At 39.1% G+C, this 11,927-nt stretch overlaps 1 protein-coding gene across 2 annotated transcripts in view; it reads left to right on the top strand.

Annotated features, from left to right (window-relative positions):
* The first annotated feature begins 364 nt into the window (after window positions 1–364).
* LOC122561627 (dual specificity protein phosphatase CDC14A-like) overlaps window positions 365–11,927 on the top strand; it is a 100,553-nt gene continuing 88,990 nt past the window's right edge. Inside the window, exon 1 of one of the 2 annotated variants that reach the window (XR_006315064.1) lies at window positions 365–625. Coding sequence is in view for 1 of the 2 variants with exons in the window: in XM_043713557.1 (XP_043569492.1) it covers window positions 511–625 (115 nt within the window). In the remaining variant the exon portion in view is untranslated. The remainder of the gene's footprint in view (window positions 626–11,927) is intronic. The other variant, XM_043713557.1, reaches the window with a different exon arrangement.

The following is an 11,927-nucleotide window of genomic DNA, read 5'->3' as shown; positions in this document are numbered from 1 at the left end:
GGCTTTAATTTAACAATAATTTTTCAGGCTGTCCACATCTTTAATGCAACAAATTACACAACAGAAGTCTTTGGGCATTTTCTTTTGTCTAGGTGAACACTATAATAACTCAACAGAGGGTAGTAACAATCATCTACCAAGGTGTCAATATATTTGACTTCAAACTTTTTATGTCAGCCAGGGCTCCCTGATTGGACCATACTGACAGCCCCAATCAGGGAACAATCAGCTGGCTGACCTGGTTACAATCACTAAGACACCATATCAAGAAAAAGGAAACAGCTTAACTTGCATCCAGTTTTGCCCTTCCCTCCTGCCGGCCTTCCGCACGGCACGTCATTTAGACAGCGCACCAAGCAAGAGGGGCTGAGTCCGGGGCTTACTGCAGTCAACACGGCGAGGAGGAGGCTCCCTCTCGGGCTGTGGATGGGGATCCGCCATTTACAAAGCTCAGCGTCGTGGCCGTGCCCGAGCTGATGTGAAGCGGCTCGGTGCCGGGCTGTGGCCGTCATGAAGAGGAAGAACGAGAAGCGCAAAGGCTGTGTGTCGAAGCGGCGCTCTGTACGGAAGAAGCCGGAGGAGGAGCAGCCGGCAGCTGCTGCCGATGTTTACATCAGGGTACAAGGTGAGAAGAGCAAATATCATGGCACGACATGAAGCAAATTATTTATTATTATTGATGCGTATCAAATGCTGTACTTGTAAAGCTAGATTGCTGCGGTCAAGGTAAAGAAAACAAGGAAAAGGCAAATGCTTCAACCATTTTTGTTGTTTGTTGCTTGCCCAGTTATTATTTCAGTACTGGGAAACGGTCAGTCATTCTCAGAGTTATTGGCAAATCAGATATCAAATGTATTGTTTTTTAAAAAAAACCTTTCTACTGAATTTCACTGGATAATGGTCCACAACTGCCAAACATGGCATTTTACCAGAACCCAGCATGAAACTAGTGAGATAGATTATGAGACAGTTGAAAATCAAGTGTGGGTTATAGTAATAATTTGTTTGATTTACGTTGCTAAGGAAGCGATTATCTTTCTTTTCAAACGGGAATGTAACGAAATGAGCCTAAGCCCTGTAAACGTTTAGCTCAGTAGAATTGGGGCTAAACAGGAACTGTGTTCAGTTATTTACATTGCTGAGGGGGAAATCTAGGAAGAGCTGTGCATCATTCCTATCAGTTTGCATTTTCAGAACATACTTACATCATGTGTGTTAATATCATGTGGTGTTACATTGATGCAAACAGTTGCCTCATAGTTTCCTACTGGTATGACCCATGACAGCAATTATTAGAATTTCAAATGTATATGAAGAAAGAATATTTTTAACTTTTGAAAGCAAAAGCTATTTTCAGTGTCTTTGTACATAATCAGACCATTACAATGATGCCTGTTGAGTGAGTGAAGTTTGGGGTCACACCTGTGGGTATTTCACAAACCAGTCACCTTGTATCTGCAGCTCCCACAAAGTAGACAAGATCACACCGCGAGCAGCCAATTGTGATATACTAATATAATTACCTGTAGATTGCTATTTCATCTTGAAACAAACACATGGCTGTTCTATAATGATAAGAAGTACAAATTAATTATAATCCTGCAGTCACTTCTAAGATAGTAACCCATTCAAATGTTACAAAGTTGAGTGGTGTATTAGTCATCAGAACTCCTAGATCAATAATGTTTTGAAAGCCAATATGATTTAATGATGTTTTTAGTAAAGTGTATTTTTAAAAATAATTACATTTAATGTAAGTGATTCACAATAAATTTATTAAATCCTATTGTTTTGAGTAGTGACTTATGACCAGATTTTTAAGCCATGAACCTGGGTCTCTGGCGCTGTGAGGCAGCAGTGCTAACCACTGTGCCACCGTGCCGCCCACAAATGTAAGTGATACACAATAAATTTATTAAATCCTATTGTTTTGAGTAGTGACTTATGACCAGATTTTTAAGCCATGTTGTCGTCTTTTGCCCCAATGCCTGGTACTCTACTTATAACGCTGAAAGATTTATAGAATCCCTACAGTGTGGGAGCAGACCATTCAGCCAGCTGAGTCCATACTGACCCTCTGAAGAGCATCCCACCCAGAACCACTCTTTCCCACACACACACACTCCATGTAACCCTGCATTTCCCATGGCCAATCCACCTAACCTGCACATGCTTGGACTGTAGGAGGATATCAGAACACCCAGAGAAAACCCATGCAACCATAGGGAGAATGTGCAAACTCGTTGCGTGAGGTGGAATCGAACCCATGTCTCTGGTGCTGTGAAATGGCAATGCTAACCACTGAGCCACCGTACTGTCCCCTGATTTGGCACAACATGAAGGAAAGCACTAGTCAGTTGATTGTTTTAAAAAAAACCTTTTGATTTCTTGTATCATTAGTCAGATCATTGGATGTATGCTCCTTTTGTTAAGTACCTGTAAAGAATTTGAAAGGAAAATTAAGTTTTGAAAAGCATGTACAGCAAAGGACTATGTACATTTGTTATATAATTGTACATGCAAACTTCATTCACCAAATATTATTACAGAAAATTCAAACTGCATTTCAACCTCTGAAAAGTGTGGAGAACATGGGTTTTAGAAGAGTCTATTCCTAGAAATAGCACAACTTATAATTGCACTCACTATCTGTAGAACATGTTAATATGGTTCGTATTTGTCACAATAAATAGGGCATATGAAAGAAATACATGACATCATCTATCATAATTCATTAACATCACATTGTCAATCTGAATGAAACTGTTGGTTTATGGGTACTATGCATGTTTATGATTCACATACTGTTTATACTGTTGTGATTTCTGATTCTGCCACTGTAGATTTATAGCATATCAGAGGAATAAACTGAGTGGGGTAACCCAGTATTGGAATAAGTGTTTTTAAATTACCCCAGTAATTTTTGCTTTTGAAACTCAAGGCACATTAGCTAAATTTCCATACAACAAACTGAAGAGAATATTTTAATATTGAGAGAGTAAGATATGTGAAGGAACAGTTGTATTTCAGTATTGTATGAACATCAAAGACGCTGCACAAATGCAAAAATTGTTGAAAAATATCTCTTAGCCTTTATCTCAAAGGGATTGGAATATAAACATGAAGTAATGCTTCAATTGTGCAGTCTTTTGATGAGATCTATTCTTACTCATTCAACAACTCATTCAAATACATTTTGGACTGTAGACAGCAGGCTATTGGATTTGTTTATAGAACAAATGCACACAAGACACTAAATGCCACTGCCATTTTCTAACCAACGAAAAATATAATTTGGGAAAACTTGTGACCTGCATGTTATTCTTCAATTTTGGACTGAAACCTCTAAACTCGAAAGCTGAAAGCATGTCTGTTCCAACTAATTCAGGGTTAGCATATAAAATTTAATGTACATTGAATCACTGCAAATTCTGTTTCTTGGGGGAAAAAATGCATGACTGTACATGAAAATGTGGTGTACTAATTGGACAGTCTGCCATAAACATGGTTTATTTGGTAGTAGTGATTCCTGCGCTCCTAAATGCTTTGGAGACTTGGACACCTTAAAACGCTGGCGCAGTATACCAGCAGTGCCTTTGCATGATCCTCCAAATTCCTTGGCAGAAAAGGCAGGCACATTATGGTGTCTTCTTCGAAACCAACTTGCCCAGCATCAAGGCACTAATCACTAAAAAATAAACTTGACTGGGTGAGACATTGCTTTTGGAGTTTGATGACTGATATATGAACAATGGAGATACCTCAGGAATGTCCTTAAAGAATCCATGAAGAAGTCAAACACAACCACCAACTCATAGGAAATCCAAACTTGTGACTGGTATTATGTAGTATTTTTAACATAGTAAAACATGCTTTGCAAGGGTGTTGACAAATTAAAGTTGACACTGAGCCACATCGCCATCAGGAAGTATTCTTGACTGATAAGTTTTTATTTTCTCTAAAACCTACATTTATTAAGTACAGTACATTTAATAACCACCAGATCTTCCAAAGCACTTTACAACAATGCAATACAAAGATTGTAATTTGGAAATTTGGCAGCTAATTTGCATATGGCAAACTGTTATTTGTTCAAGTGGTAATGACCAGATCAAATCTCAAAATGGCACCCCATACAATGAAGCTGTATACTGTACTGAAGTATCAGCCTAGATTATTGTGCTATCCCTGAAGTTGAACATAAATCCAAAACCATCAGAGAGTGACTGGTGGCACTGAACCACAGGTGATACTCAAAAATACTTTAAGGAGAATCTTAAAGTTAGAGGGAGAGGCACAGAGGTTTAGGGCAGGAAGTTTAGGGAGAGAAAACCTTAGAGAAGAGGCAACTGGAGGTCAAGAAACAATGAAATTCAGTAATGTGGAAGAGGATTAGAGATCTCAAAGGGTTAGAAGGCTGGAGAAAGTTCCAGAGGTAGGGAGGTGAGGAATTTGAAAACATGATGACAATCTTTTTCATATAAACAGTTTTGGATCATATACAGTACTCGATGCAGGGAGCACAATAGTGACTTGAACATTGTGTAATTTAGGATATGGGCAGCCGAGTTAGGAATGAATCTAAGTCTATAAAGATTGGAAAGTAGAAGGCAGCCAGGAGAACATTTAAATATTTAGAGGTAACAAAACCAGAGAGGAGAGTTTCATCAGTAGACCAGTGAAAGGCAAGTGAAGGGGGAGATGGTATGGAGGTGAAACGTTATGGACAGGACATAAAGTCAGAATATAAAGCAGGATACCAATGTTGTGAATTCAGGCTCAATTAACTTTTAAAAAATCACCATATGTGATTTGATTAACACTTTATTTCAAATTAGAATTACTCACAATAATTTAATTATTAGGTGCTTACCCCAATTCCTTAGTTTCTAGGAATAACCCTTTAACCACTGACTATTTATATGATTTGTTTTTGGAAATCATCAACTTGAAGTGTATGGATCCTTTCATCTATGTTTTGTTAGCATTTCCCCTTATGAAGTAATGATCTAATTAGGCAATGTTTCTATTTATTGCTGATTTATAGTTATAGATTAGCATGTATATATTAGTAGCTTCATTCCCAATACATGAAGTGTATATGGTTAATTTAATTTAAGGAACCTTCCTTTTTTTTAATCTAACTCCCAGTGCTTATATTTCAGTTCACTCTGACCACAAGAGCTGTACAAATTACGAAGAGGATTTTTTAATCTACAGAGACAGGAAATAAAGTATTTTGAAGACTTTTGTTATAAGATGATAATGCTACACTTTTTGCTGCTGGCAAAAGTGAGATGGAAATCTATCATTGATTCTTTTCTTAGACCACGAATAGCAATTTCAAACAGGGAATTTTCACTGATATCTTTGTTTCCAACCCCTTATCCCGTTCACATGTGATGTGCTCCTCACCACATGCTACCTTGTACTTCAATTGATCTGGATTACAGAAAGATGTTTAATTGTGCTAGTTGGGATTGTCAGTTGGGCTAGCAGTGTGGACAGATGTGTGTACAGGAAGTTACATATATTTAAAAAAAACCACACCTGTATGTTGCGCACAAATGCCCACACTCCCCTTGCTTCTACTCAGTAAAATATGTGACAGTCATTCTTTGATTCATTTTATTAGAACAATGTCTTGACCAATCAGACCAAATATGCCTGATTTAAAATTTAAACTTAGCTTTGCAGTTAAGTACTGAACATCATTAATTGGTGCATTCTTTATGGCAACCATTTGGTTAATCAGAATTCACTTGCCAAACAATTAACACTCTTCTCACCCCTTTACTTTGATAATTCCTATATATTGCCCTGATGAGTGCAGGGCAAAAAGCTACAACAAAATGTCTTTTTTTCACCAATTCTTAAATATCACTTGACCCAGTTTCTTGAACTTTGACCCATATTACAAGGCCAGGAGTATTTTCATTTCCCTTCCATTTTACATGTAACTAGTGGCTTCGACTGGCTAAGGCTTCCATGCAGAATGCCTTATGAGACAATTCACACAGTCAAAGTGCAATAACTATGTCACAATTTAATTTAAAATATGTTGTAGAGGCACTGGTGTTAGACTGCAGTTGACAAAATCAGGAGTCATACAATACCAGGTTATAGCCAGCAGGTTTATTTGAAATCACAAGCTTTTGAGCACTGCTCCTTCATTGGGTGAAATGTCTGTAGTGTCATGGCAGAAGCTGGGGGTTCCTTGTACAATGTGTTTCAAGACGCCCTCAACATAGTCAGAGAGGTTCTCACACAGGGCCCCCTTGCCTGGTACGATGTCTGGGTGTTTGCAACTTGTGTAGCTTTGGAAGGCAGTAGAAGTCTCCTATGCGAGAAGTCCATGAGATGAGAGTGAATTGGATACTCTGGAGGTCTGGATCAGTCTGTTGAGTTGACAGGAGTGTTCTTTGGTCAGATTGGCAGTTAGTTAGCTGTAGTGTTCCTGAATGTTCAGTTGTCAGCATGCTTGCTTGCAGTAGCCCGTTCTATTCTCTATGATGATGGCTCCTCCTTTGTCTTCTGGTTTGATGACTATGTTGTGTTTGGTCTTAAGAGCATGGATGGCGTTGCCTTCTGCTGGGGTGACGTTTTGGGCTTTCTTGTGAGCTAATGCATCTGGTATTGACACATCTGTTAATGGCTTGAGTGTACATATCAAGCCTAGGACAATGCCCTTCTGGAGGTGTCCAAGTCGACTCTTTCTTCTTTGTTTGCTACACTGCGGATCTCTGACGAGTTCATTGGTTGTCTCATTGGACTCACTGCTCATATCTTTGCGTTTGTGGAAGAATTCCCAGAGTCTCATTTGCCTGATAAATTCCTCTATCTACTATGAGACCATTGGGATCCATTTTTGTAGTGGAGCCAAAATTGAGCCCTTGGCCAAGAACTTCAATTTTGTCTGGTTGAAGGGTGTGGTCAGACAAGTTGTGGTGGTATCGGTTTCAACCATGTACCGGGTGAGGCTTGGTTACTGCTGATGGTGATGCTGAGTTTCTCAAGTTTCCTGTTCTTGGTGGGCATGTAGGTGGCGTAGTTCTGTTGCCTCATCAGCTTGGCAGTGTCTCAGAGCTGATCTGCCGTGTCCTGAGCACATGCTGAGAATATGAACTCTGTCTTGATTTTGAGGTTGCGATGTCTGCTGTAGAGCAGATGTATGAGATGTTTGCCATTTCATCTCTCATACTCCTCAGAGTCCCTCAGAGTAGTCTGTTGTGGGTTGACTTGAGTGGGTTCCTGATCTGTAGTCCTTTTGGGATCTTCTCTGCTTTTTTGCATTTCCACAGAAACTTGATGTCTGTGTCGATATGAGTGGTCTTCTTGGAGACTCTCTCCACTTTAAGCAGACAGTTTGTGGTGTCAATGGTAGCCATGATGTGGAGGTGCTGGTGTTGGACTGTGGGTGGACAAAATCAGAAGTCACGTGACACCAGGTTATAGTTCAGTAGGTTTATTTGAAATCATAAGCTTCACCTGATGAAGGAGCAGCACTCTGAAAGTTTGTGATTTCAAATAAACCTGTTGGACTGTAACCTGGTGTCATGTGATTTCTAATCTAAGATAAATATAATTGTTGTACCTTCAGTTTACTTTTCTATTCATGGACAAAATAGATAATGATGATAATTATAATGATACAAACTCCACACTGTGACTTAATTGTCATGCTCAATAATTTAATGATCCTATAAATTGAAAGGTTGCTTTCCATCACCATAGGATTTGTAATCTTGCATTCAGCTTTCTGAGCAGGTACCAATGTGAACAGTAAGTTAATGAAACGTTTGTATTGTCCTTTAGCCTGTGTAAAATATAATTTTTTTTTCTGTATCTGATTTTATTGCTGGGCCATTGTTTTAAATTGAAATCCATTGCGGTTTCTATCAGTGCTGAGGTCTTTGTTCCTGGATAACATATCTCTTACTTAAGATGCTTCATTATTTCCAAATTGCTAAGCAATCTATCAAAACAGAAAGAACTATGGATGCAGTAAATCAGAAACAAAAACAAAAGTTGCTGGAAAACCTCAGCAGGTCTGGTAGCATCTGTGAAGAGAAATCAAAGTTAACATTTCAGATCTCGTGACTCTTCCTCAGAACTGTTCTGGGGAACGATCACTGGACCCGAAATGTTAACTTTGATTTCTCTTCATAGATGCTGCCAGACCTGCTGAGCTTTTCAACTAATCATTCATGGGAAGTGGGTGATGAAGGTTGGGCCAACATTTATTGGCCATACCTTGTTGCCCTTAAAAAGATGGTGATGAATTGCCTTCTTGAACTGCTGTAATTGATTTGGAATTGGTGGATCTACAATGCCATTAGGGAGGGAGTTCCAGGATTTTGACCCAGTGACACTGAAGATTTTGAGTTATATATATTTAAGTCAGGCTGGTGAGTTGCTGTGAAGGAAACGTGCAAGTGATGGTGTTCCTAAGTATCTGCTGACATAGTATTTATTATTGTTCTTTCCAATGTCATTGATTAAATTGATTTTTTTTTTATCTGTTGCATTTTATGGGGATGTAAAGCCAGTTTGAAATTCCAAGACGTAGTAAAAGTATAATACATTTATGGAATTGAACTTTGTAAGCACTGAAATGTGCGCTCTGCATTAGGCTGGCTTCAGGACCTTATTCGTAACTCAATTTGAATCATAGCCTGTTCCCACACTGTAGGGAATCTATTTGGCCCAACAAGTTGACACCGACCCTCCGAAGAGTAACCCACCCAGACCCATTCCCCTACCCTATTACTCAACATTTACCCCTAACTAATGCACCTAATCTACACATCCGTGAACTCAATGGACAATTTTGCATGACCAATCCACCTAAACTGCACATTTTTGGATTGTGGGAGGAAACTGGAGCACCTGAAGGAAACCCACACAGACACAGGGAGAATGTGCAAACTCCACACAGATAGTCGCACGAGGCTGGAAATGAATCCAGGTCCCTGGTACTGTGAGGCAGCAGTGCTAATTTAATATTCAGAATAATAATGACAGTATTGGAGGTCCTGCAAAAAATTGTGAGCTTTATTGTAGAACCACACAGAATCCTTTTTAGGGCATCCTAAGGATGATTTCATTCCACTCCAAGGGCTCTGAGTGCCTAGGTGGTCAGATTCCGAATCCACAAATCCTGCCACAGGTGGGGCAGCTGAAGTTTACTAAAATGGATAGGTAAGATATTTGGGTTTTAACATGCTCCTTTCACTATTTGTCCTTGACCGCCTGCTGGGCCTGTCAAGACACTCAAAATAACTGGTTCCTTTTTGGATGCTTCTTCAGATTGGACAACCTTGGGGTAGAGATTCCCATGAGTCAGTGCAGATATTGCATTATTTCACAGAGCATCAGAGGATGTCCTTGAAGTGTTAACTCTGCCCTCCTGGTCACTATCTGCTGTGATGAAGCTAATAGAGAGCCTAGCTGTGGAAGTCTTGTGTCAGGCGCAGAGATCTGTGGCCAGTCCAGTGCAGCTGATCAATGGTAACTAGTGCCTTTGTGCTGGAATGTTGGCCTCAGAGATTGGAACACTTATTCCCACCAGTGCAAATACAGGATTTTGCAGAGGTAGTACTGAAGGTATCATGCAGAATCACTTTGAAAAGTCAGGATTGTCCCTGCCAACTACACCAACTCATGTTTTTTTTTGGTGTTCAAAATGAATTTCTTATTTAGGACACTAAACTCTGAATGAGCTCAGTAAAGGATTTTAAATACAAAGATTTGAATTTGGAACGTTTGGGGTGTTCAAAACCAGTATAAGTTAATGAAGTCCGAGATGATGGTGAGCAACGTATGGGATGAGTAAGATACAGGTAGCACAGCACTGTTTGAGCTGAAGTTAGGGAGGATGGTGCTGACAAGGGCACAATTTAGGATTTCAGAAGCAGATGGGCTGAAGAAGGGTAGAAGTGAATGATGCTAAGGACATCAAAGTACGTAGACTTTGTGATGGAGAGGATTTGAAGGTGAAATCTGATTGCATTGACCCAAGGGTAGTTATTTTTAGTTAGCTGTAATTTGCTATCGAAATAGCAGAGTGCTAATGGTACTTGCCATTATTGATGTGCAAATTCTACAGCAAGGGCAGATGTGCAGTTAAACACAGAAATTCAAAAGTTGCTGTTGGGAATTTGGCACCTGGCCAATAGCTTTTGCAAAAAAAGCATCTTGCTTTGTGCCTCACCAACGAATGTGATGCTGCTGCATTTGCATAGCAAAAATGAACTACACTAGCCTCAGATTGCTGCTTCTTATCCATTTCAGTTTAAGCACATTTTTAATGATATAATAGGTGTTCATTACTCACAAGCAATCTCTCTGGTTTTGAAAATGAACTGTTACAAGCCTCATTTCTTCAGTTTTTAAAGATGTTAGCTTGTTAAATTATTCTCCCTTTTTATCTCTCTCTAGATTTTCTCTCTGTACTTTTCTTTCTGTATCTGAGTTGACATTGAATTCAGAGGTGAAAAATGTGGTGCTGGAAAAACAGCAGGCCAGGCAGCATCCAAGGAGCAGGAGAATCGACGTTTCGGGCATAAGCCTTTCTTCAGGAAACGTCGGGCTTATGCCCGAAACGTTGATTCTCCTGCTCCTCGGATGCTGCCTGGCCTGCTGTGTTTTTCCAGCACCACATTTTTCAACTCTGGTCTCCAGCATCTGCAGTCCTCACTTTCTCCAAGTTGACATTGAATTCACCCATTCTAGGTATAGATCAGAAAGAATAGAGAAAGACAATTGGTTAAAAAGTCTCAAGCAGCATCAGTCTCGAGGCATGCAACAGAATGAGGAGGCAGTCCTCCTTGAAGTATGACTTCCATCATGAAGATTGAATCCATGCCATAGGCAACATTTTGTGTCACATTTTAGCCATCTAGCAATTGAGCTAACTGACCCATGGCCATTCACAGTACTTGTGCTGTTCATTTCACAATTCTTCAATGTGGCTAATGAGATGTATAGTTGCTCTGTTCCCTCAAGTTCCAAATACCTGTTCCCATCCTGTGACGTTATTAGCTCAATTTTCAGCAACTTGCCCTGCGAGAATGTTAAAAATCTAACCTAGTCCTAAATCTGGATTAGTGGTGCTGGAAGAACACAGCAGTTCAGGCAGCATCCGGTTTACCTAGTCCTAAATCTGTCTAATGCCTTGGATTCTCTCAAACAGTAAATTATGGTCCAATGTGTTATTTTTGATGGGCAAAATTTTTTTTAAAAAAACTAATAAATAATGTTTCCAGGATCAGAATCATGAAGGCTCTTTCTCCCTCTGCCTCAAGCCATCACATAAGCATATTATACTTTTGTATTCCACAACAATTCTAAAATTGCATTAACATTCTTTTATTGCCTCCAATAATATGAAAATACCCAGTTATCATTCTATTTACATCCTTGATCTGAACGGGCAAAAAAGGAGAGGAGATGCAAATATTTTTTACAACTTTAGAATTTAACTTTAGGAAATTGAATTTTGTAAGCTTTGAAATTCATGAAATAACTTGTACTTGAGTATATATTTCATTTTGCATAAACTGATTTTTTGAGAGGTACTTTGATAATATTGCATTCTTATTTTGTCTTGGTTTTTAATTCTTTTCTCTAGAAACCCACAGTTTGTTATATGGCTATTTAAAAAAAAAGTCAAAAGTGCAATGTGGTTTTTAGATGATTTGATTTCTGAACTTTCCCTTTCTGCAGCATATTTAATTATTTCTATCTGATATTGCTCTCATAATTATTTTCTTTTATTTGGCTTTGGAAAGTTATACCTCTGTTCTACTGTTTTTGTTTAAGGCATTCGATGAAGTCCCTCATGTTAGGCTTATTTTGAAAATTAAGATGAATGGGATTCATGGCGAGTTCCTCATGGATTCAGAATTGGCTTGCCCACAGAAGGC

The sequence above is a fragment of the Chiloscyllium plagiosum genome, chromosome 2 (assembly GCF_004010195.1).
Source record: "Chiloscyllium plagiosum isolate BGI_BamShark_2017 chromosome 2, ASM401019v2, whole genome shotgun sequence".
NCBI classification, from domain to species: domain Eukaryota; kingdom Metazoa; phylum Chordata; class Chondrichthyes; order Orectolobiformes; family Hemiscylliidae; genus Chiloscyllium; species Chiloscyllium plagiosum.
This window is presented reverse-complemented; position numbering and strand designations above follow the sequence as displayed.